The following is a 27758-nucleotide window of genomic DNA, read 5'->3' as shown; positions in this document are numbered from 1 at the left end:
GACCAATACTTGGTTAAGGACTTTAGTACGTACACAGGTGCTGTCTCCCAGGTACTTGCTTCTGTGAACTCCAGTTGCCTTAATATCCATCTCCTTATTCAGCTCCATTGCCTCAATTCAAGGTCACGCCTGGACCTTTTAAAGTAGTAAGCTAGAGGCAATGGTAGGACTTACATCATCTATTTTTCAGGGATGGTTGTCCTTTGTTGTCTAAAAGCCAATGTCTTTGAAACTATGGTTTCATAATTTGTTCTTTTGCCATCTATCTGGCTAAATCTGATCCCAGTTATTCCATCTTTTCTAGAAATGAAAGTGTATGCCAAAATAATTTTGAAATTTGAAATCTAAAAGTCTTTCACCAAACTCTGGAAAATTTCTAGGCATGTATATGAATAGGGAGTTGCAACAAGATCAAAACTGTCTCTAGAAATGTGAGTCTTATAGAACATTAAGAATGCAAAGTAACTAAAAGAATGGAAAAGGGAAGTACTCTGAACGAGGAGATAACATCCCCTTATTTCAGGACTTGAAGAGATTCTCAGGGCTATTAATGCTATGACTCGCCAGTGTCACAGAGCTTAGGAGGAGCAGGTTAGAAACTCAGGATCAGTTCTACAGATGTTCCCTCCTCCGTACTCTCTACACACCATGCTGTAGACATCAATTCTCATTACTTATAGGTTATATATTTACAAATCATTGTCTAGCTAAGATTTATAACCCCCAAACCAATACTTAATAAAGGCTTTTGCATTCACGGACCCCTGCAGAGTGCACAATGCATACTCCCAGCCGAGGATGAACAAGGTGATGCTTGGCCTCTGGATTTTGCTCACACTCTTGGCAAATGTTCTTTAGCAACCTACTTAGAGCCTTGTTTGGGGAATGTTTCTGCTCTTCCTTGGGGATTTTGTTATTTAAATGGCTCTAAAGCAGAGTGAAGGGCCAACTAGTGTTCCAAGTAAAAGAAGGCTGTGATGTACCTTAGAGAGAAGGCACACATGGTAGATAAGCTGCCTTCAGGTGGGGGTTGTGACACTGCTGGCTTTGAGCTCAATGTTAATGAGTCAACAGTATATGTTAAGTAAGATATTAGCCAGAAACAGGCAGGAAACACACTAATATGTTCATCACTTGATTAAAATGTTGTGACTGACAGCTCACAGGAATCTAACCCCGTGTGTCACTTAATATTTGCTACTTGAGTGTTTAGGGCAACGCTTATAGAGCCAACTACTAGAAAGAATTGTATTTGTTTCTACCTAGAAATCATGAATTGAGAACTTAAAGGATGCTTTAACCATTCAGCATTATGAGACAACACACTCAAAGGATGTAGGTGATGGCTTTGGGTAATTTAACTTATCTCTAACCACTTCCCAACTTTGTATACAATACAAAGCTGAGTTCTATTCTTGGTGAGCCAGGGATCGAGAAGTTGTGTTTTCATGTCATTCATTCACTTTTCCCCTGTGTTGACAGGTACTCATGCCAGACTCTCCACCAAGCACACAAACTTTGAAGAAAGACTTTATAAAATCGCCATCAGCATTAATGATGAGGGTCGGCCACCCTTGGAAGGGACTGTCTTCTTACCAGGTGGGTATTTTACTGCAGGCAACTTAAGATATTATCTGTCAACATGAGCAGTTCAAAGTCAAAAATTCCTTTATAGAATTTGCACCATGTACTTGCAATTTAATCCTACCAAATAATGTTCTGTTTTTTTCAGTTACTTTCTGCCCATGCGTGGAAGGAAGTTGTTTCCGGCCAGTAGATACACAGGAAGGGAGGCCCACTGTAGCTATGGCAGTTGGTATACTCCTGACAACCCTTCTAGTCATTGGTGAGTACAGCTTCTCTAGGCCTCAGAAACACAAGTTCTTCTCAGTGACTGCCTTGGTGGATTGCTTGGGTGGATGCTCACATGGCAAGCTAGGCACAAGTCGGAGATCTCCAACCAACCACATCAAACTTTATTGGTTTGGAGAGATTGCTTTAAGTAACCCTATACATATCACTGTCTTTTTAGTTTGGGAATATAAGAGGCTTTGTGTCAGCTTAACAATAAGTTATTATCTCCAGGATTTGACACAGTAAAAAGATTTATTTGGTTCAGTTTCAGAGGTTCCAATCCATAATTGATTGACCTCTTGCTTTTGAGTCCATGGGGAGGGAACATGTGGTGGCAGAAGTGTGTGGCAGAGCCAAGCTGTTCACTTCATAGCAGGGGACAAATGAGAGAGGAGGAAAGGGCTGGGGTTCCATGGTCCTCGTTGAGGGCATTCCCTGAAGGATTTGAAGACCTTTCTTCCACAAGACCCTAATTCAAAGATCTCACCACCTCCCCATAGCACCATGAACCCCTGAGGGACATAAAGCTCCAAACCCTATCAAGCTTTAAAGCATAAATTATTATATTCTAAGGCTAGTTACCCAGAGTTCATGACGAAAGAAAAAAATGTCATTGCAGTGCCCAGCTATGGGTGTCATAGCATGCTTGGGCCAGGGTTGGGGGGACGCAGAGGTAGAGTCTCTGCCATTATTGGAATAGGTAGACATTAGCTTTCCACTGGAGGTGCTGACATGCCTGGAATGCGACAAAACTGCCCTCTGTATATTTTCACGACTGGACCCTGATTCTTTATGACCCAAAATAGCTCCACTGCATCATTGCCTTGGCTCGCTCTTTGGCAACAACTCAGCGCCTACTATTGTAATTACCATTTTCAGTTGTTACCCTCACCACACGTGCACCTGACTGAAGGGGTTAATACAGTTTCACATACTTTCTCTAATAAAGAGGGGAATGGAGATTATTGTGAGTATTCTTTTTACTTTGTTTTTTTTTCTTTTCATAGTAGCAACATGTGTGCTAAGGTGTACAATGTAATTTTGTAGGAGTTCAGAGATGGGAGAAACCAGAAAGCTTAGGCAGTCTACTTAAGGTCCCTTAATAGTTCCTTAGGCTGGAACTACAAGGAGGGTGTCAAAGAAAATGTATATTTTGTGTAGACACAATAAAAGTAGGCTGTGAGTGGGCAAGTAGCTCAGAACAGCTCTGTGGTTGTTTTGATGGAGGAGGACTATTTGAATATGTACAAAGTTCAGGAATGCTGTTAGAAGCTTATCCACGCAGGAGTGTAGGACATTGGGCTATAGTCCCTCATAGAGGGCCAGTGAAAGCCAGCAGGTTAGATATGACTGGGAACTTGATAAACACTAATATCAAGTGATTACTTATCCAAGAAAGCCAATGTCTAGAATCCCTTGTTCACTAGGACAACGAAACATTGTTGAAGCACAAACAAAAATGAAGCTGTGTGAGTCACTTTTTCCTAAGAAGATTCTACTTTTCATCTGAAGATTCCATCTATTTGACCCTGGGTTTTCTCTTTTAGGTATAATTTTAGCAGTTGTGTTTATCCGCATGAAGAATGATAAAGGCAAAGATAATGTTGAAAATGCTCAGAAAACTGAAGTCCAGCCTCTGAGAAGCTGAATTTGAAAAGGAATGTTCGAGTTTATATACCAAGTGCTCTTACAATGACTATTGTTCAATCTTTTCATCCACATGTGTACTATCTAATATATATATATATATATAATTTTACAGATATTCCCTCTTGCCATTTAATATTTTACTACTTAGATATTTCATGTGCTATAGACCTTAGAGATTTTTTTCCATTTCCCATGACTTTTTTTCCCCTCTGCCAAAAGAAAAAAAAACCTAGCTACTTAACCCAAACCAAAAATGTGTTTTCCCCTTAGGATGAGATGATTAGATATTCTGTACATTTTTGCTTCGTTAAGGAGATTATCAGCTGTCTTCCACAGAACTTTCTGGATTCCATTTAAGCTTTCTCTGATTCCATCTTGTGCCCCCTTTGTCCGTATCTCCTGGGGTATAGTACTGAATTGAGAACATTTGTCAAACAAAAGAACAAAGAGGACCCAAGAAAAAAAAATAAAAGAGCATCCCTGGCTCTTGTTATGAACAGAAACTGTTACTTACTAACCACCTTGAACCCAATGTGGCTGATTCTACTCTTTGATGGACAACCTCCAGCTTAGGAATGGCATAGAACCTCAGAAGGTACCCAACACAGTTGCCCTGTTTCTATAAGGGCCAATTTCATAAACCTGGGTACAGGAACCACAACTACCCAGGTTTACTCATTTCCTAACATGCTTACATGCTGCACATGTTTTTTTTTTTTTGGGGGGGGGTGGGTACTGGGGATTGAACTTTAGGGCTGGGGATGTAGCTCAGTGGTTGAGTGCCCCTTTTTTTGTATTAATTTAGAGACAGGGTCTCACTGAGTTGCTTAGCACCTCACTGTTACTGAGGCTGGCTTTGAACTTGCAATCCTCCCGTCTGTCTCCCAAGCCACTGGGATTACATGCATGTGCCACAGTGCCCAGCACTGCACATGTTTTTATTTGTATATTAATAGTTTTAGTTATTATATATTTAATATGTGGAAAAAATACTGAAGCATGGAACTGGTGACAAATCAAGAATAAACGTTGAGTGGCTCGTTTTGTTTCCCCAATCTCTTGGCTTATTTCTTTATTTGTTGAAGCCTGGATAACAAATAGCTGTTTACTTCTACATAGGAGGCAATTTCAACAATCTAAGAGCAAGTATCTATGGGATAATAAAAGCGACAGAGTCCCTCCTGCTCCTATGGTCAGGGATTGAGGTGTTCCTGGAAAGTACACTAGAACTTTAGAATTTTAAATGAGAACTTTGTTGGGCATTTCAAGGTCCGGAGCTGTTGTGGGGCTCTTGGTGTGAAGCCTGGGAGCATTCAACATAGTTAACAGTTCTCGGAGGTGGAACAAAGAACAACTCAACCATGCTCCTAAGCAGTTGGGGGAAGCAGACCAAGGACTAATTTGTCACAAATTATCTTCTTTGTGATCTATTAGTTTTTTTAAAGGCACAAAAATGAAATGAAATACCTAAGTTTTTGAAACCTCAGTACCAGTTTCTTGTATAAGATACATGGTGCCTCTCAAATGAGTTATCTGTCTTCATATGGGGATCATTGATAGTTCTCACGATGGGTAATGTTCTCTCTTGGCCCACTTCACAGTAAAAAGGCAAAACAAAAATCTAAGAACATCAAAAGGAAATCTTCTTTGTGAGTTGTATCCCAAGTTGAACAGTCCAACTTTCTTAGTAGCTCTATAGGCACTTAAAAAATAGGCATGGGGTGTGCAGGCTGGTCCAGAACTTCTGGGCTCAAGCGATCGTAATACCTCAGCCTACCAAGTATCTAGGACTATAAGCATGTACCTCTCTGCCCAATGTTTGCCTATTTTTAACCAAGGAGTAACTAATGGGACATTTAGGTCACTTAACATTGTATTGCGAGAACAGGCGCAGCGGCCTGCTGAGGGGCAGAGCCACCCCCCCACCCCGCGCCTGCAAGGTAGGTGGAACTGTGACCACCAACAGAAAAGGCCCAGTGGCCCGAGGAGGGGAAGAGCTGCCAACCAGGCCTGCAAGGTAGGCGGGCCTGCGACCCACTGGCAGAACAGGTGCAGCGGCCTGCTGAGGGGCAGAGCCGCCCCCTTCCCCCGGAAAGGTAGGCGGAACTGTGACCACCGGCAGAACAGGCACAGTGGCCTGCTGAGGGGCAGAGCCGCCCCCTCGCCCCGCGCCTGCAAGGTAGGCGGAACTGTGACCACCGAAAAAACAGGCCCAGTGCCCGTGGAGGGGCAGAGCCGCCCCCTGCGCCTGCAAGGTAGGCGGACCTGTGACCCACTGGCAGAACAGGCCCAGAATTCTGCGGAGGGGCAGAGCTGCCCCATGCGCCTGCAAGGTAGGCAGACCTGCGACCACCAACAGAACAGGCCAGACCTGCAACCGACAGACAGAACAGGCCCAGCGGCCTGCGAAAGGGTAGAGCCGCCCCCCCCCCACGCCTGCAAGGTAGGCAGACCTGCGACCCACCGGCAGAACAGGCCCAGCGGCCTGCAGAGGGGCAGTGCCGCTGCCCGCGCCTACAAAGTAGGCAGAACTGCAACCACCGACAGAACAAGCCTAGCGGCCCACAGAGGGGCAGAGCCGCCGCCCGTGCCTGCAAGGTAGGCGGACCCGCTACCGACCAGCAGAATAGGCCCAGCGGCCTGCCGGCATGTAGGCACATTGCCCCAATTGGAGGGGGGGCAGAGCCGCTGCCCGCGCCTGCGAGGGAGACTTTGCAACTATACAAGACCAATATAAATATATAGGGGGAAAATTCAATAGCACAACAGTTTCACCAAGTAGAAAGAAACGCGAACAGTATGAAGAGACAAGGAAAGAAAGGACCACAAGCAATGCAGGTCAACTCAACGTTAGAGGAGGTAATAGCTGCAGCAGATGGAATGTCAGATAAAGAATTCAGGATATACATGCTTCAGATGATCTGGAGTCTCAAGGAAGACATCAGACAGCAAAATCAGACAATGAAAGATCACTTCAACAAAGAATTACATAAACAAATCCAAGAAGCAAAAGATCAACTATACAGGGAGATAGAGGTAATAAAAAACAAACAGAAATCCTAGAAATGCAGGAAGCAATAAACCAACTTAAAAACTCAATGGAGAATACTACCAGCAGAGTAGAACACTTAGAAGATAGAACATCAGACAATGAAGACAAAGTATTTCAACTGGAAAAGAACATAGACAGCTCAGCAAGACTGTCAAGAAACCATGAGCAGAACTTCCAAGAAATATGGGATAACATTAAGAGACCAAACTTAAGAGTCATTGGGATACAGGAAGGGATAGAGTTTCAAACCAAAGGAATGAGCAGTCTATTCAATGAAATAATAGGAGAAAACTTCCCAGACTTGAAGAATGAGACAGAATCCCAAATCCTAGAAGCCTACAGGACGCCGAATGTGCAAAATCATAAGAGATCCACACCTAGACACATTATAATGAAGATGCCCAACATACAGAATAAGGAGAGAATTTTAAAAGCTACAAGACAAAGGAAGCAGATTACATTTAGGGGTAAGCCAATCAGGATAACAGCTGATCTTTCAACACAGACTCTGAAAGCTAGAAGATCCTGGAATAACATATTTCAAACAATGAAAGAAAATGGGTTCCAACCAAGAATTGTGTATCCAGCGAAATTAAGCTTCAGGATGGAAGATGAAATTAAAACCTTCCACAATAAACAAAAGTTAAAAGAATTTGCAGCTAGAAAACCATCTCTTCAAAACATCCTCGGCAAAACATTACAGGAAGAGGAAATGGAAAATAACAATGAAAACCAACAGTGGGAGGTAGGACAGTAAAGGGGGCGAAAATAATCAAAGAGGAAAACAAACCATGTTTAGTAACATAAATAAACAAATATGGCTGGAAGAACAACCCATATCTCAATAATAACCCTAAATGTTAATGGCTTAAACTCACCAATTAAGAGACACAGGCTAGTAGAATGGATCACAAAACAAGACCCAACAATATGCTGCCTACAGGAGACACATTTGATAGGAAAAGACATACATAGACTGAAGGTGAAAGGATGGGAAAAATCATATCACTCATATGGACTTCGGAAACAAGCAGGAGTGTCCATACTCATATCAAATAAAATAGATTTCAAGCCCAAGTTTATCCCTTTTGATTAAGAGGGACACTACATACTGCTCAAGGGAACCATACACCAACAAGACATAACAATCATAAATATATATGCCCCAAACAAAGGTGCAGCTATGTTCATCAAACAAACTCTTCTCAAGCTCAAGAGTGTAATAGACCACCATACAATAATCATGGGAGACTTCAACACACCTCTCTCACCACTGGACAGATCTTGCAAACAAAAGTTGAATAAGGAAACTATAGAACTCAATAACACTATTAATAACCTAGACTTAATTGACATATATAGAATATACTACCCAACATCAAGCAGTTACACTTTTTTCTCAGCAGCACATGGATCCTTCTCAAAAATAGATCATATTATGTCACAGGGCAACTCTTAGACAATATAAAGGAGTAGAGATAATACCATGCATCTTATCTGATCATAATGGAATGAAACTGAAAATCAATGATAAAAGAAGGAAGGAAAAATCATGCATCACTTGGAGAATGAACAATAGGTTACTGAATGATCAATGGGTTATAGAAGACATCAAGGAGGAAATTAAAAAATTCTTAGAGATAAGTGAAAACACAGACACAACATATTGGAATCTATGGGACACATTGGAAGCAGTTCTAAGAGGAAAATTCATTGCTTGGAGTTCATTCCTTAAAAAAAGAAAAAACCAACAAATAAATGATCTCATACTTCATCTCAAAATCCTAGAAAAAGAAGAGCAAAACAACAGCAAAAGAAGTAGAAGGCAAGAAATAATTAAAATCAGAGCTGAAATTAATGAAATCGAAACAAAAGAAACAATTGAAAAAAATTGACAAAACTAAAAGTTGGTTCTTTGAAAAAATAAATAAAATCTACAGACCCTTAGCGATGCTAGTGAAGAGAAGAAGAGAGAGAACTCAAATTACTAGCATACGGGATGAAAAAGGCAATATCACAACAGACACTTCAGAAATACAGAAGATAATTAGAATTTATTTTGAATCCTTATACTCCAATAAATTAGAAGATAGTGAAGGCATCGATAAATTTCTTAAGTCATATGATCTGCCCAGATTGAGTCAGGAGGATATAGACAACCTAAACAGACCAATATCAATTGAGGAAATGGAAGAAACCATCAAAAGACTACCAACTAAGAAAAGCCCATGACTGGATGGGTATACAGCAGAGTTTTACAAAACCTTTAAAGAGGAACTAATACCAATACTTTTCAAGCTACTTCAGGAAATAGAAAAGGAGGGAGAACTTCCAAATTCATTCTATGAGGCCAACATCACCCCGATTCCTAAACCAGACAAAGACACTTCAAAGAAAGAAAACTGCAGACCAATATCTCTAATGAACCTAGATGCAAAAATCCTCAATAAAATTCTGGCGAATCGGATACAAAAACATCAAAAAAATTGTGCACCATGATCAAGTAGGATTCATCCCTGGGATGCAAGGCTGGTTCAATATACAGAAATCAATAAATGTTATTCACCACATCAATAGACTTAAAAATAAGAACCATATGATCATCTCGATAGATGCGGAAAAAGCATTCGACAAAGTACAGCATCCCTTTATGTTCAAAACTCTAGAAAAACTAGGGATAACAGGAACATACCTCAATATTGTAAAAGCAATCTATGCTAAGCCTCAGGCTAGCATCATTCTGAATGGAGAAAAACTGAAGGCATTCCCTCTAAAATCTGGAACAAGACAGGGATGCCCTCTCTTTCCACTTCTGTTCAACATAGTTCTCGAAACACTGGCCAGAGCAATTAGACAGACGAAAGGAATTAAAGGCATAAAAATAGGAAAAGAACTTAAATTATCACTATTTGCAGATGATATGATTCTATACCTAGCAGACCCAAAAGGCTCTACAAAGAAACTATTGGAGCTAATAAATGAATTCAGCAAAGTGGCAGGATATAAAATCAACACGCATAAATCAAAGGCATTCCTGTATATCAGCGACAAATCCTCTGAAATGGAAATGAGGACAACCACTCCATTCACAATATCTTCAAAAAAAATAAAATACTTGGGAATCAACCTAACAAAAGAGGTGAAAGACTTATACAATGAAAACTACAGAACCCTAAAGAGAGAAATAGAAGAAGATCTTAGAAGATGGAAAAATATACCCTGTTCATGGATAGGCAGAACTAACATCATCAAAATGAAGATATTACCAAAAGTTCTCTATAGGTTTAATGCAATGCCAATCAAACTCCCAACGGCATTTCTTGTAGAAATAGAGAAAGCAATCATGAAATTCATATGGAAAAATAAACAACCCAGAATAGCAAAAACAATGCTAAGCAGGAAGTGTGAATCAGGCGGTATAGCAATACCAGACTTCAAACTATACTACAGAGCAATAGTAACAAAAACAGCATGGTACTGGTACCAAAACAGGCGGGTGGACCAATGGTACAGAATAGAGGACACAGAAACCAATCCACAAAACTACAACTATCTTATATTTGATAAAGGGGCTAAAAGCATGCAATGGAGGAAGGATAGCATCTTCAACAAATGGTGCTGGGAAAACTGGAAATCCATATGCAACAAAATGAAACTGAATCCCTTTCTCTCGCCATGCACAAAAGTGAATTCAAAATGGATCAAGGAGCTTGATATCAAATCAGAGACTGCATCTGATAGAAGAAAAAGTTGGCTCAGATCTACAGTCGGTGGGGTCGGGCTCCAAATTCCTCAATAGGACACCCATAGCACAAAAGTTAATAACTAGAATCAACAAATGGGACTTAGTCAAACTAAAAAGTTTTTTCTCAGCAAAAGAAACAATAAGAGAGGTAAATAGGGAGCCTACATCCTGGGAACAAATCTTTACTCCTCACACTTCAGATAGAGCCCTAATATCCAGAGTATACAAAGAACTCAAAAAATTAGACAATAAGAGAACAAATAACCCAATCAACAAATGGGCCAAGGACCTGAACAGACACTTCTCAGAGGGGGACATACAGTCAATCAACAAGCACATGAAAAAATGCTCACCATCTCTAGCAATCAGAGAAATGCAAATCAAAACCACCCTAAGATACCATCTCACTCCAGTAAGATTGGCAGCCATTATGAAGTCAAACAACAAGTGCTGGCGAGGATGTGGGGAAAAGGGTACACTTGTACATTGCTGGTGGGACTGCAAATTGGTGCAGCCAATTTGGAAAGCAGTATGGAGATTTCTTGGAAAGCTGGGAATGGAACCACCATTTGACCCAGCTATTCCCCTTCTCGGTCTATTCCCTAAAGACCTAAAAAGAGCATGCTACAGGGACACTGCTACATCGATGTTCATAGCAGCACAATTCACAATAGCAAGACTGTGGAACCAACCTAGATGCCCTTCAATAGATGAATGGATAAAAAAATGTGGCATTTACACACAATGGAGTATTACTCTGCATTAAAAAATGACAAAATCATAGAATTTGCAGGGAAATGGATGGCATTAGAGCAGATTATGCTAAGTGAAGCTAGCCCATCCCTAAAAAACAAATGCCAAATGTCTTCTTTGATATAAGGAGAGTAACTAAGAACAGAGTAGGGACTAAGAGCATGAGAAGATGATTAATATTAAACTGGGATGAGAGGTGGGAGGGAAAGGGGGAGAGAAGGAAATTGCATGGAAATGGAAGGAGACCCTCAGGGTTATACAAAATTTCATACAAGAGGAAGTGAGGGGAAAGGGGAAAATAATACAAGGGGGAGAAATGAATGACAGTAGAGGGGGTAGAGAGAGAAGAGGGGAGGGAAGGAGAGGGGAGGGGGGATAGTAGAGGATAGGAAAGGCAGCAGAATACAACAGACACTAGTATGGCAATATGTAAATCAATGGATGTGTAACTGATGTGATTCTGCAACTTGTATTCAGGGTAAAAATGAGAGTTCATAACCCACTTGAATCAAAGTGTGAAATATGATATATCAAGAACTATGTAATGTTTTGAACAACCAACAATAAAAAATTAAAAAAAAACATTGTATTGCTTTTCTTATTTTTGAAATTCTATTAGCATTACTAGAAGACCAAGGTATGTCTGAGTGGACTGAGTCCCTCCTGCCTCACCAATAATTCCTGGGAGGACCACACGGTGGTATCTCCTGATAACAGGTTGATCACACAGAACTTTCTCATCTAAAATAATTGATTATTCAATATGCTTGTGCCTTTTCTTGGGTGGGTCCTCTCTCTGAACCTTCATACTGTCCCATAATCAGATCTTACCCAATCTTAAGGTCCAGTGTAAACACTGTTCCCTCTGGGAAGCCATCTCTGCCTTCTTCCAGGAGACCAGGCCACTGCCTTATCTAAACTGCCACTCTGTGGTGAGAAAAATGCTCTCCCCAGCCAGGATCCATTACTCTCTTCTGTTAGGAGCCATTGGGTTTCCCAAAGGGAAACATCTCCCCCAGTTACCACCCAGTTTACAAAGTAGGGTAGAGCCAATCCCTAGATTGGCTTACCCCCAGATCTGGAGTTGGGTACTTGATCTCAGATTTACTTTGACAATTTTGGTAGAAAATCTTGTAAAAGGACTCTGTTCATGTGTAATTTACTAAAATAGTAAGAAGTAAGCTTAATACATTCCAGTTACCATAAGAGGTGGGCTTTCGCCTAGAAGGAGGATTGCAGAGAAGGATGAAAGGGAAAATTCTGAAGATGCCGAGTAACTGGATCCCACTGTGTCTGAAAGCACCTGCCCTGGGCTTTTCTAGCCTATGAGCCAATATTTTTCCTTTGACTCTAAAGCACAATTGATTTCTACCCCTTGCAACCAATAGAATAGATATTTGTGTACGGCCCTTCTCTTGTTCTGCCATTAGTGCCCATTTGATTTCCCCAACTAGTGTGGGACCTCTCAGAAACCTCAGTGCCACTATGTGAGCAGAAGTTCTGGTTCATGGTATCTTCTTCATACTTTAATAAAGAATACATGAAATAGCTAATTCATCTTGTCCATTTAAATGCCACCCATTCAACAATCTGAACTAAAGAAATGGTATAACTCATCTTTTGTATTTATTTGTTCAGAGTATCCTCAAAGACCCCTCAAACTCTTTCCCACTCCACTCTCCTTTTGTCTATACACAAACCCTGATGCTCCATTCAAATATTCTCAGAGCATGTCACAGTGCTGAATGAGACCTATAAATTACAAAGATCCTCAATTTCTGAATGCTGAAGAAATAGCTGTGAGACCAAGAGGATTTCAGGGGTGGGTTGGGGAGATAGGTGGAGGTTCTTGTGAGAGCTTATGTAGAAAGTCTCAGGGGCTTCTACAGAGCAGGAAGAGTAGGGCTACCAAGGTATTAGTCTGATATAGAAAAGGCACAAGCAAAAAAGGGAGATTACCTGTACGGTATCTAGTGGAAGGAAATTATTTGCTTCCAAGATTCTGTACAATGCAGCACGCATCATGGTAACTTGGCAAACTTGGAAACCCGAGTGATCAGAAAGAATATTTCTTACAATATCAACTTAAACCTCACCAAGTGTACAGCTCTGTAGCATTAAATATAGTCATACAACCATCACCACCACCACCATCCATCTCCAGAACCTTTGCATCCTCCCAAATGAAACTCTGGACCCTTTAAACAACTCCCCCATTCTATTGCCCCCAGGCTTTGGTATTATGGGATCCTGATCTCTTCCTCTTTTTCGCTTTCTGGCCATAGGTGGTCAGCTCTGCCCGACTGTGCCCATCTCTCCCTCTCTTCCCCTTCCCCCTGTCCTCTCTCCCCTTATATACATACATACCCATGCAAAAAAGGCCACATGAGGATGCAGTGAGGAAGAAAAAGAGGAGGCATCTCCAAATCAGAAAGAGTGACTTTGAAAACAAACCCTTCTGGACCTTGATTTGAAATTTCCAGCCTCTAGAACTGAGAAACTCTGTGTTCTCTTAGTCCCCCAGTCAATGGTGTTGGTTATGGCAGCCCGAGCAGACTAATACAAAACCTAAGTCAGGATCCTTCTTCAGAACACCCCCACTCCAGTTCCCTTCTCAATCCCCTCAACTTCCTGGGCATCTTTAACCCTAACCAGGCCCACACAGACCTTCCCCCAGATATCCATAGACAATTACCTGGAACTCAAGGAAGACAGGAGGTGCTACTATCAGGAAAGCCATCCAAAGATCCACAGAGACCCCTCTACTAAGAGCAGCCTGAGTCACTCTGCAAACTCCCCTACCCAAGCCAAGAAGGACACAGCTGGTTCTCGCCTACAGGAGGCAGCCCCTTCCATAGGCCAGAGCCAAGTAGGGAGCAGTAAAGTCTCTCTTCACCGTATGCAGGTCTCAGAAGTGGTCCTCTTGTGCATTTGCTTAGAGAAATGGTGATATAAATGAATACCATTGGCAATGTAAAGAACAAAGAATAGTTTTGTAAAACAATGACTTCCTGTTTTATTGATTTTCCATATTCCTATTTTTACATACCAGCATTAGCCCAAGTTTTATCCGATATTTCAAAGTGATTTTATGAGTATCTGCTATATGTTCTAAGTCACTTGTAAGACATTTGGGCTCTGAAGGAGGATGTCCTCCTGGGGTGGTAGGCAATTCTGGAGGGTGAGGGGTGCCTGGAGTCCAGGAGTAGTAAATGTTGATGGCTAAAGTCTAAGTTTTACTGAGACCTCCATTTGTTGTTTGTCTTCAAATAGTCATTGGTTTATTTGCAGAGAAACCAAAGCTCCCTTCCCCCCCTGTGTTTCTCATCCTGGGCAAGCTGGCTGAGAGGACAGTGAGGCAGGAAGGTCAAGGAAGAGGCGGCTACTGAAGCAATTGTTCATCTGATTGAGGGAGAGCATTTTCATTTTTTCCATTGCAACATCAAGCTGATGTGTGACTCTAGAATCCAAAGGGTACATTTGGGAGGAGGAGGATGTGCGCATGGGAGGTGGGAATAAAAATAGCCCATGTGTTTACCCATTACTCTCTTGAATTAAGCATAGGACTGGGAGGAAACATATTTTTGGTAGAAAATGACAAAACTAGGCCTCTTTGGCTACTGGCCAAGAACAGATTCCAAAGACAGAATTTCCTGGGACTCTGCTTAGGCACGACGAAAGTCAGTCATGGCCTTGATCCATGGGATACAAGGGACCAGGGAAAAGGTCTCAAAGTGACCAGGTCAGCTGTAGGGCAGGGTGGGGAGGCCCTGGCTGAAGTTCTGCCTTTGGTAGTGGATCTCAGACAGCCTCTCTGGAGCCCATGAGAGGAGAGGGCAGAGGTTCCCATGTAAACAAATATGGCCTGGTAGACACTCACTGAAGCCCTGGCCCAGATCGTGTTGAACCTTTGTACTCGGGTTAAGCCTCCCTAGGGTTTAAGCTCTTTCTGGCTATTCCTCCATCTTCTCAGTCAGCTTCTCTTGTAGGATCAGTCTAGAAACTGGGAAAATGCTGCCTGGGTCCAAGTAGGCCCAAGTGTGTTTCCTGGGACTAATAGGTCAGTTTTGACTTCCAAGAAGCAAAGGCCATGACATAATTAGACAGGCAAGAGATTTATTGTGTGTGTGGTGGGGAAGGCCTAAAAAGACTAAGCAAAGGGAACAGAAGAGGTGAGGAAAGTTCCAGATCATGGAGAAAGTTTGCTTTTAAAGAAGGGAGGAGAGGAAGAAGGTTTGATAGGCTATCTTGGGCCATCACACAGCACTGAGAAAGTCTGAGCTGGGATGATGTAGAGCCCCACAGCAATGATACTGTGCTGGAGGACCCTCTTTTGGGAAGAAACCATTTGGCTCCAGGACCCACCATGATCCTTTGCTTCTGGGAGTGTGATCCTGTGATCTTAAAGGTATAGTAGCTGGAGGCCACCTGCCAGCCCACTCCCCCGGCAGGGTCCTCTTGAAGGAAGAGCTGAGCATGTGTTCCCATCAATGTCACAGTATGCTTTTTAATTTATTCATCAGATACCTAGTAAGCCCCTTTATGGCCAGGTACTAGATCGGTATCACACACCATAACAACAACTAATAAATATACAGCATTTACAAAATGCCAGGCTCGGTTGTAAATGCTTTTCCATATGTGAAATCACTGAATCCTCACAGAAACTGTACGGAGCAGAGATACTTGGTGTGCCCATTTTTCAGATGAGAAACTGACATGGAGGAAGGTTAAGTATGTCACTTACTCAAGGTCACATATTAAATAAGTGATCCCAGCAGTGTTACTCTAAAGCTTATGCCTGAAGCTACCATATTTCATCTAATTGAAGATACAATTATAAGATGTGCCATGATTTGGTGTGACATGAAGAACACTGCCAATGAATTTTGACGTGCCATTAAAATGCATCCTCAGTTTCAGAGAGATTAAAATGTGAACAAGTGTGAGCTGATAGTTATTACACAAAGGGGCCGTGCCTGTTCTCAGGGACTTCACAACTGATCATGGGGGAGAGGCCTAAATAACTGCCAAGTACCAAGTACCACTGAGAGAAGCTTATGAATCACTGTGTGCAGAGAGGAGGAAACCATTACTTCTGCCTGAGGTTGTCTGGGAACCCTTTGCAGAGGAAGTGGCACCCAGTGGAGCCCCAGGGTGTCTCCAAATAGAGAGGGGAAGAATGGAATTTGGAAATCTTGAGTATTTATAGAGGTCGCAATTGATAACACTGACACTAAAAATAGTAGCTAATGATGGCCAATAACTTGTTGAGCACTTACTGCTGTGATAAGCTCACTTTATGCACCATCCCATCTAATTCTGAGAAAGCCTACTTTATAGGAGAGGAACCCGAGGCTCAAGAGGTTAACCACTGTATCCCATAGCACACAGCTAATGGAGAGGATAAGGATCTCCAGCAGCGCTTAAGTTTCAGATGTCTTGCATGCTGCTGACCCACCTCTTGGAAGTGGGTTAGTGACCAAAATCAGTCTTCTCCACTGAACTCTCCATTCCTTAGGAGAAGCCTGAATGATAGCTGGACATGGTGGAACACAGCACTGAGGGAAGATTTTAGGATCCTCAGCTCAGGCTGAAGTCAGGCTTGGGATGACTTAAGGGCAGGGAGAGGTTCTGGAAGTGTTGGCACATGACTGAGACCTCTGAGTCATTTCAACTGTCCAGTATTTGCTGAAGTTTCACTTTGAGCTAAGGTTTTGGAGGTACCAGAAGGACTACTGAAGTCCCAGGCTAAACCCTAAATGTTGAATGAAGAATACGTAGGGTCCCTTCCCAGGTCAGCCAGATCTGGCCCCTCCTTCCCAGACTGGGGCCAGACTTCATCTCCTGCCTCCTCATTGCTCACCATGCTTCAGTCACCCTGGCCATCTGCCACTTCCTTGAAGTCAAGCTCCTTCCATTGCTGTTCCTTTAATGTGCCTCTGCCTAGCCGTTTTCCTTCCCTCGGTCCATTTTGTATGACTGGCCTTTTCTCTTGTTTTTAGGTCTCAGTGTAAAGATCACCTCCTCCGAGATCTTCTTCCTGTTATTTTCCATCACAGCACCTTATTAATCTCCTTCCTAAGACCTTTCACAACGTGTGATTAGGTCCTTTATTAGTTTGCATCTTTGGGGGCAGAGGCCTGGCTGGCTGTAGCCTCTAGCAGTGAGCATTTTTGCCTGTCCTATGGGAAAAGCTCCAATTTTGAATGAACAAATAGCTTAGTTTAGAATCTGATTACAGAGTCAAGGCGCACATCTGACACAGAAAATAATGAAGTGCTGAACTGCTTAGAAGAGTGGAGAGATTGATGTGTGCTGAAACTGTCAAGGAGATGTCAGAGTTGAACAGAGGGGGCAGGATTCAGAGTTTGGGATGGCAGGGGAAGAAAACCAGCCTATGAGAGGACCAAAGATGAATTTTCCCTGTAGGATTAAAGCACATTCATTTCCAGTATCTGGATCCTACTAGCTTCTCTGACCTCCTGGGCCCCATCTGCTACTTGTAGAAACACAGGACGAAGACAATAATGACAAGTTGTCTGGTGGGCTCTGTTGGGGGACCAAATGGAGTCTTGATACGGCACCCACATATGGCTCCTCAACATAGTAAGGATGTTTTGAAAAATAATGGGTGTTGCACTCTTTCACTTTGTATCAGGGACAGCGTGACTCTCAATGTCTAATAAGACTCTTACATGGATGTATTTTGGAATTCCTTCAAGGATTTTAGAAACAGGAGACAGACCTCACCCATTACAGTATGTTCTGACCCCGCTATTTCTTTTCTGATATTTTTCACACAGAGATACACATACATAATTCAGTGAGTGAATCAAACACTATCAATTTGAATTTCATGGATGTCTATACCACGTAGTCAGTAAAGGTCAAGACTCGTTACTATTTGATACATGACCTGGTGATGTTTAGTAGGCAATTATTTATCTTAATCTCATCACTGAGTACAAGCCTTTTGCTTTGTTCTTTGTTCATATGCCTACCTGCCCTCCCTTGAGCACACACTCAGCTCATTGAGGGCAGGGGATCATGCCTTATTATCATTGCTACTCTTCAACAGAATCTTCAGAAGAATCTTTAATAAGATAGCTGCTGGAAAACATTGAAGAAAATGGAGAAGTTTCAAGACCTTACAGAAGTTCATTTCTCCGTGCTTTTTGGCAATCTAAATTGCCTCTGTCCACTTGATCCCTGTTAACTCTATGCTATAGTTTGGATCTGAAGTGCCCCCCAACGGCCCATGTGTTGAAGCCCCGTTTCCCAGCCGTGGACACTGTTAGGCAGCAGTGGAACCTTCAGAAGGTAGGCCTAGTGAAAGAAGTTAGGTCACTGGGACCATGCTGTTCATTGGGAGGACATAGCCCCTTTCCTCCATTTGCTTTTTGGTCTCCATGTGGCAAGTAGCTTCGTCCCACCACACACTCCATGCCATGATTTGCTGCCTGGCTACAGGGACTTAAAGCTCTGAAACCATGAGTCAGGAAAAAACTTTCCCTTTTCAAAGTTGATTTTCTCAGGTATTTTGTCACAACAATGGAAATCTGAATAAAACACCCCATAAACCAAAATGTGTCTTCCTTGTCAGATTTTTTAGCCTTAACTGAACAGGGACTTAGTTTGGAAAGCTTCTCCTTATGCCAAACTAGACATGATTGAACAGGAATAAAAAAAAAGTGAACTAAAAATAACTTTGTGCTATAGAACAATTTTAAAATATAAACAAAACCCTCTGACAAATCCCAACAGTTTTTAGAAGCTTCTATCTATTTTAGAGTCTGAAGGGAATATTAATCACCACATTTTGGCCAAGGACAGCATCATGTGATGGAGCTAGGAATGAAGTCATCTGGGTATGTGTTTTCTGGAACCCTGCCCTGAATGTTTTTCTCTTTGACATATGCCCAGCTCCTTAATACAGCTTAACATCAATAATACTCATAGCCTTTTTAAAAAAATCATGTTTAGAATATAAAAGAAGCATGGTAAAATGCTCAGGGTGAGGGAAAGGAGAGAGAAAAGAAAGCCTGTGTTAAAGGCTGGTGTATGGAAATGCTTGCTCTGTCCATGAGAGCCCTCCGGATAAGTTATATCCATGGGTGGCATGATATTTGCTCCCTGAGTTAGGGTACTCTGCACTAACTACAAATTGCCTTCTTCAGATTCATACATTATCACTTTTCCCACAAAATACTGATCATTATTTTGCTATCCCTAAGAAATAGTTAGAAAGTATCAATAACAACCACAACTTTTATTCTTGAAATTTCCTTTCCATTAATCCTCTAGCTCAACTGAGCTCTCAGGTCTTTAGAGGGAATTTTGGATGATCCCAGACTTCAGGTTCAAGGATTCTTCTACCACATGATGAGTGTTAACTATAACGTTTGCCCATCTTGGACCATTCCTGTCTCTGGTATGTTACCAGAGTCAGAACCTGATCCTAAGATCAACTGGAAAATATTTTAAGGAAAAGCAAAGCATGAAAACCCACCTCTGTGAGAGGCCAGATCTGCGGAGACACAGAGGACTTAGCAAAAGCTCCCCAGCAGCTGGGAACAGTCAGTCCAGTGCTGCAGAATTCATAAACCATGTTAAGAGTTTTGGTGCCTTGGAAAAAGCTCCAAAATGTTCCAATCATTAAATTACTCAACTTAAATCACTTTCAGATGAACAAATTCGGGACAAACATTACCAGCTTTTAAAACTACATCATATGTTCCAAAAGCAAAATGGAAAACAATAAAACTGAATGATCTGTTCTTACCCCACCTGTGTATGCAGGTGATCTCAGATCTATAAGCAGAGTCAAAAGACATCTCTAGTACTTCTGCCTTTGGAACCAATAAGGTGACTATAAAGAAAACTTGGACCACTGATTCAAAAGGAATTTTTGAATGGTTAAAGTGGTTTACATCAGGGCCTCTAAACCATGACAGAGGCTCAGTAAATGCTCATTTGATTCATATAAGAATATATGGCATCTGATGAAGAAAATAAGAATAAAGTATTTTGAAAACTCAAAAAGTTTGTCAGAGTGAAATGGCCCACGACAAAGAATAGAATCACTGAACAAAAAAATTACGCAAAACCTGTGGACTAAAGTGTTGACAAAAATTAGGGGGGAAAAAAGGAACAAGTGATCAGCAAGGTATAATGTAGTAAGGGGCCTCAAAAACAGAACTGATAGGTGGCAAGGAAATTTAACAACTGAATGGTAATCAGGGTGACACTAGTGGCAGTCTGAATGAAAGATTAATTCCATCGACAGCCTCTAAGATTGCCCCAATACTTGGTATTTATGCCTTTCTGAAATCTCCTACCATGGGTGTGGGCTGGATTTAGTGTTGTAATCCTAGTGAAAGTCTAGCAGAAGGGATCACATTTCTGATACTAATAAGCCTTCATCTGGGGCTTCCCTGTCTTGCTCTCTCTCACTTGCTTGTTCTGAGGGAAGCCAGCTGCCATATTATGAGCTACCCTAAGGAAAGGCTCACATGGACAAAAAACCAAACCAAACAAAAACCGGATGTTCTTGGTCAAGAGTCAGCGAGAACCTGGGGTCTGCCAACAGCCATGTGCATCCAAGTACATTCCTGCAGTCATTTACTATGTTAGGAATATGTGTTCACAGGCATGGATTCCTTTCCTGTATCTCCAACATTGTAACGTTCCTGCTGAAGACACTCTGGCCTAACAGCAATGAGTGCTGCACCTGTGGCCTTGAGGAGGGGAAGAGCCATTGCCTCAAGGACTGGGCCAACATGGATGTCTTCAACTCAGCTTACTGTTTGGTCTCTTAATTCATGCCTATACTTCAAGGTCTGCTTAGTCAAAATTGGATTGGAATTGTCTCAAGAGACAAAATAGATGACCAATGGTCAAAACCAAATATACTTCAAACTGATTTTTTTTTAAATGGAGTTTGTTTTCAATTTGTGGTTTTAAAATGATATACCTGAACAGAAACATTTTAACAAGATTTAACAAAGCCATTTGGATATGGTTATTTTGATTTAGGGATTATTTTGATGCACCTGTTTCGATCCTATGTTGTGAGATTTCATCAAAATAAAAAAATTACTGTTAGTTCTTTTAAATTACCAAGTGAAGTATCCAAAAGATTTCTCAATCTCTTTATCCCTGGATCCTCTGTGCCTCCTAGACCATCCTGAGTTTAATTTCCAGGTAGCAATTGTCATGTGACAAAATTTAGGGATGTGGTAAAGATGCCAACCTTGAAGTATTACATTTATTGCAGTTATTTTTAAAATGTAAAATTTTTTTAGTGGGATGAATTTTTTTTGGCACAGTAAGATAATCTGATTATCAATACAGTCATTTCAAAATGTCAAGGAATTGGAGGCATGTAAATTTTACTAATATCTCTTTGTTTTTGTTCATGCTCAGCAGTCTGTACTAATATAACTCCATGCAAATGTGGTTTTCAGCTCTGAAGGTAGATGAACTGCAGATGTGTGATCTGTGTGCCATTCATGCTGGAATGTGTCACAATAGAATGGTTGAGAGCACAGGACCTTGTGTTAGAAGCCAACTACTAACAATGACATTCCCATCTCTGAACTGCACATTTTTATTTTATGAGATGGATCTCATAATAGTATTTGTGTACAGTAAATGAAATGTCAAATCCCTTAGCAGATGGCCTGCATACTAAGCTATATATTGATATCAGAAATGCTTATTTAAATTGGACCTGGAAAGGTGATTACATTAATAATATTGTAACATTGATAAAATCTGAATAAGAGTACCAATGTGGTTCCCAAACATGACTGCATTAGAAAAAAAAAAAAATCACATGAAAAAACTTTACCTTCCTATAATGGAGGAAAGAGGTCTAGACTTAACCTTTGACCAAGAGAAAAACAAAACTCAAAATCCAAACAAAACAAAAAACACAAACTAGAAAACTAGACAAGATACTTGCAACTACTGTTTTCAGACTTGACACTACAGGCAGGACATAATTGATATTTGAGAGGAAACAGACGAAAGTATGCCTTGTGAACGCTCAGCTCACTGCTCAAAGGCAATTCACAGGCCACGGAGACAAAAAGAAGGAGTCCAAAGAGGGTAGCAGGCTGAGTTAACAAGCTGGAGAAGAGAGTATGGGGAGGTAGAGATGGCCAAAATTGTTAGAGTGGAAGATAAAGGGAATAATCTAAGAAAAAGAACTAAGTCACTGTTGAGTACTACGCTGTATGTGCATAAAGTGTAGATTTTCACCAGTCTTGGCACAGAATGATCAGAGGGTTACAAGCTGAAAAATTGCCAGAGTTCCTATAGGGAAGAAAGAAGTTTTGGCTCTGACCAGTCATACCAAGGAAGGGTGTTTTATTTGTTTTTTTTTTTTTCCTTTTAAGTATTGGGGAATTGAACCCAGGGCCTCACCCATGCTAGGCAAGTGCTCTCCCACTGAACTCTATTCCTAGCCCTTTGTAAACTTCTATTTTGGACAGGGTCTTGCTAAGACCACCCAGGCTGGCTTTGAACTTGTGATCCTCCTGCTTAAAGCCCCTGAGTATCTAGGATCATAGGTGTATGCCACTATGCCTGGCTTATACTGGTGAGTTCTATTTGATTAGCCACATCATTAAGTGAAGAACCAAGAGGAGTTACATCATGTTAATAGGGCTGTATCATGCTTGAAGTGATACTCTAGACCCATCATAGAAAAGCTTAAAAATGTGTGTCAAAGGGACAAAATAGATTAGCACATAACTGATTGCAAAATAAAGACTGACACTCTTTAAAGGACTACAGTAAAATACAGATGCTCAACAGGGTAACTCAGTGTCCAACATTCAATCACAAAGTGCTAGGCATGTTAAGAAGAAAAAAATTGACATATAAAGATTAGGAGGGGAGAGAAGAAAAAGAAGGGAAGAGAAGTGGGGAGGAGATATAAATTGCCAGTATCAGAAACAAAAGAAGGGACATCACTACCAATATGACAAACATTTAAAATAAGGGAATACTATGGACTTTGTGCCAATAAATTTGTAAACTTGGATGAAATAGAAAAATTCTTTAAAAATTCTAAAATTCCCCAAATTGACTTAGGAATAGGTAGGTGATTCTTATGCAGCCAACAAAGCACTGATCCATTGAATGCAACTACAAACCATTGACTTAGTTCTGATTTTAATCATGTCAGTAAATCAAAATCATAAAATTTTATCAGAATTAGACTGTCCAAATAAATCCAACAAAGCTAAACAACCCATTGAATAATAAAATATACAATCACAGTTGATCAATACATCACCAAAGAAATCTCAAAATATTTTTTTTCACTACCAAAAGCAATATATAGACTCAATGCAATCCCCATCTTGATTTAGAAATTTTAGTTTTGGGGGAATTATATAATAAGAATCAGAAGTGAAGGCATAAAAACAAAAACTAGGAATAAGTATAACCAAGGAGGTGAACTACCTCTACTATGAAAACCACAGAACACTGAAAAAAGAAATTGAAGAATGTTGGGAATTGCCCTGGCTCCAAAGACTAACTTCCCCATCCCCCAAGAAGAGCCATCCAATGGTGAGCCCTGCTGGCTCACATGATCCTTACCCACCAATCAGACTAGCCCTGCTGACTCACATGATCCTTACCCACCAATCAGAAAGCACCCCATGCCAACTGTCAAACCATTCAACCATTAAACTCTCAAAACTGTCAAACCACCCCCGGCTCTATAAATATGCAGAGCTGTTCCTCAATAAACGCATCTTCTCTGACAACGAGCCTTGTTCATTGTTTCAAAGAAGACCTCAGAAGATGCATAAACCTCCCATGTTCACGAATAGGCAGAATTAATATTGTTAAAATGGCTATACTACTAAAAGCAATATATAGACTCAATGCAATCCCCATCAAAATACCAAGGAAATTCTTCACAGAACTAGAAAAAACAGTCCTAAAATTAATTTGGAGGAATAAAAGACCCAGAATACCCAAAGCAATTTTAAGCCAAAAAGAGCAATGCTAGAGTCATCACAATACCTGACTTCGAATTATACTACAGAGCTATAGTAACAAAAACTGCATGGTACAGGCATAAAAACAGACACACAGACCAATGGTACAGAACAGAAGACACAAACACACACATCTATAATCATCTGATCCTTGATGAAAGTGTCAAAAACATACATTGGAGAAAAGATAGCCTTTTAATAAAATGGTTATCCATACATAGAAGAATGAAACTAGATCCTTATCTCTCAAACTCAAAATGGATCAGACCTAGAAATTAGGCCATAAACTATGCAATTCCTAGAAGAAAATATAAGGTCAACACTCCAGCATATTGGCACAAGCAATGACTTTCTCAGTAGGATCCTTAAATCTTAGGAAATAATAACAGTTAATAAATTGGATGACATCAAATTAAAAAGCTTCTGTACATCAAAGGAAACAATTAGGAATGTGAAAAGAGAACCTATAGAATGGGAGAAAATCTTGGCTAGCAACTCTTCTGACACAGGATTAATATCTAGAATATATAAAAAATTCAAACTTTACACCAAAATCCAACTCAATTAATAAATGGGCAAATGATTAAACAGACACTTCTCAAAAGAAGAAATGCAAATGGCCAAACACTGCATGAAAAGATGTTCAACATCATTAGCAATTTGAAATGCAAATCAAAACTACACTGAGGTTTCATGTCACACTAGTCAGAATGGCAGTCATTAAGAATACAGATGATAAAATGCTGGAAAAGACGTAAAAAAAAAAAAGAATATTTAACACTGTGGGATTGTAAGTGAGTACAACTACTATGGAAATCAGTCCAGCGATTCCTCAAAAGACTACCACCCCTTGGTATTTATCCTCAAGAATTAAAGTCACCATACTATAGCGTTACATACATACCCACGTTTATAGCAGCATAATTCACAGTAGCCAAATTATGGAACCAGCCCAGGTATCCATCAACAGATTAATGGATAAAGAAAATGTGTTTATATATACAATGGAGTTTCGTTTATCCATACAGAAAAATGAAATTATGTCCTTTGTAGAAAAATGGATGTAACTAAAAACCATAATGTTAAGTGAAATAAGTAAAACTCAGAAGATCAGTGGGGTCATATGTTTTCTCTCATATGTGGACACTAGAGAGGAGAAAGGAAAAGAAAGGTGGGGCTGGAGCTCATGAAAATAAAGGGGAGATTCCTAGAGGAAAGAGACCAAGGGGGGAAGGAGGAAAGGAAGGAGTGGGGAAGTGTTTGGGAGTGATATTGAGCAAATTGTCATAGTGTGCAAATATGGAATAACAAATCCCATGTTATGTACAATTATGATGCACCAATAAAAATATTTGGGGGTGGGAAGTGAAGGCACCAAGTTGGCTTCCTAAGCACCCACTCCCAACTTCTTTCTTCCTCGCTTTCTTTCTGAACCTTTCTTGTGGCTAGATAAGGGTGGCCATATACTGCCATTCTGGCAAATGAGTGTACTCACATGCCTGTTAATGGTGGGGGATATACCTTGATAAAAGGGGACAAGTGTTCAAATGTTTAGCAGTCATTTAGCAAATGAGACAATGGTCCTGACATTGAGCTGCTGAATCAATAGTATCCCCCTCTTGATTTTCTGTAGTTATGTGAAAAAAAAATTATACACACACACACACCTATGTCTTTAAACACTTAAGTTGGGTTTTTGTTTACTTGCTGCATCCATAATCTTGATAGAATGACACATTTATATGCCCCCATAACAAAAAAAAAGTGTGTGGGGGGGCATCAATTTAGCTCTTCTTTGGCTGTAAAATCTTTGCACTCCCCCTTATCATCATGACCAGAGTGTTGACATCAACGGGTAATGAAAACAGCTATCTGGTGAAAACAGGACTGAAAGGAACAAAGCAGAGGCTTCAGAATCTCTTGACCACTGCAGAGATAGCATGCCGATACTGGGAATGTGTGTCCATCAGAATGTTTAAGTCTAGGCTGGGATTTTCCATGTGGCATAACAGAGCTTCACCAAGCTCCAGTTTTAGCACAGATGTGAAAAGTCTTGAAATTTCAGCGGTGCATACACCGAAACGGAGCCAACTCCTAAGAGGATCAGGAAAAGTAAATGAGGCACATTCAATGTTTTTCCAACAGAAACCTCTGACAACATTTCATATGAAGGAATCTTTGTCTCTGATTCATTTTGCAAATTCCATGACCCATGTTCTTTTCACATGATAAACCATCAGGGCTCTGAGAGAAAAAAAAAAAACAACTCCCTGTTGAGCAAATACTTGTGGTCAAGGTTTACAGAAGATTTTTGCCCATAAATGGCTTATGCTGTAGTCAGTTTAAAAGTATGGGTGCTGACAGAATTTCACAGGACAGCTAACACCCAGGAGAAACCACACAAGCTAGCTGAACATAAATAAATGGAGCGAGATGCTGTCAATCACCACTTACACTTGAAAAAGAGAGGACAGTAGAACTGGAATCCACACCACCATGGTGCCTTCAGTTTTCTTCCTGAAGTGTGGAGCTGTTAGTTCATCATCCTAATTGGTCATTTTATTTTTTATATATTATATATATATATATATATAATATATATATATTATATATATATATAATTTTTAATAAAAGACTCTGGCATCATTGGCTCTACCCACTTTCTAGGTGGCAATGTCGACATTAGGGAAGTAATTTAAACATGCAATTTCCCCACATATAAAATAAAGATAATAATGGCCCCTCACCTAATGTCAAAATAATAAACATTTATTGAGCTTACTGAATACTTTTTTAAGCACTTAAAGTGACTTAAACTCATTTAATCTTTACAACTTTATGACAGACTCATTATTATTATCATCATCATTATTCCATTTTAAAATGAAGCAACTGAAGAAAAGGGAGGAAGCTGTCCTAAGGTTCCGCAGCTGGTGAGTGGCAGTAGGCTGACAGGTTGTTGTCAGGATTGAATGAGATGGTGTATTTAGAGCCATGCCCAGCACATAGTAGGCATGTGCCACAATTCAGGCTTATTGTCACTAGTTGATGTCACCTTAGAAACAATTACTGAAATCTCCTGGAGGTCATGAGCGGTAAAAATGGCACAAATTAAGTCACTAAACATTCTATTGAGAACAAATTTAGTGGAGTCATAAATACTAGGGTAACAAGAAAATAGAAGCTTCCCATGAACCCACTGAGGAGAACCAGCTGGTGCTAGCCAGATCTGGAGCTCGTGTTAGTGGAGAACTAAAGTCAGGCCCAGCAGAGGAGCAGAAGCCGAATGCTCTCCCCGACAGGGGGAGCTGGGATGCACTGTGAAGGGGGTAACCACAACAGATCTTTCCCAAACCTTCTTAAAATAATTTACAGTGGTCTAATCCTTTTGTTTTTCTGTTTCATAATTAAGAGAGTCATTGCTATTTTCTGCCTCACAGATAAACCCACTCTATTAACATGGGCTTTTAGAACATTTTTCTCCATCTCCAGAGAAATGCTTCATGCTAATCCCACCCTTAGTTTCCTCTTGGGCCAAACTGAATTTTGTGCATCTTTACTTGCGTGGCCTCCAACCCCCTTTAAAACTTTTCACCAAGTTTCCATTTTCTCAAAAGATATTTCCTGCAATCAAAAAGATTTATTTAGATGAACTTCTATTGAAATTGTATAATTTTTT

The 27758-nt window shown here is 40.6% G+C and overlaps 1 protein-coding gene across 2 annotated transcripts in view; it reads left to right on the top strand.

The window, feature by feature from the left end:
• Positions 1-4693, top strand: part of Cdh17 (cadherin 17) — a 65478-nt gene extending 60785 nt beyond the window's left edge. Inside the window, exons 10-12 of one of the 2 annotated variants that reach the window (XM_058585618.1) lie at positions 1483-1599; positions 1733-1846; positions 3402-4693. In XM_058585618.1, coding sequence (XP_058441601.1) covers positions 1483-1599; positions 1733-1846; positions 3402-3502 — 332 coding nt within the window. In that variant the 3' untranslated portion in view covers positions 3503-4693. The remainder of the gene's footprint in view (positions 1-1482; positions 1600-1732; positions 1847-3401) is intronic. The other variant, XM_046464765.2, reaches the window with a different exon arrangement.
• Positions 4694-27758: the final 23065 nt, after the last annotated feature.

The sequence above is a fragment of the Marmota monax genome, unplaced genomic scaffold (genome assembly GCF_021218885.2).
Source record: "Marmota monax isolate L192 unplaced genomic scaffold, Marmota_monax_Labrador192_F-V1.1 WCK01_AAM20220418_F8-fsc00003, whole genome shotgun sequence".
Lineage (NCBI taxonomy): Eukaryota > Metazoa > Chordata > Mammalia > Rodentia > Sciuridae > Marmota > Marmota monax.
The sequence above is the reverse complement of the archived record's forward strand: the minus strand, read 5'-3'. Positions and strand labels throughout refer to the sequence as shown.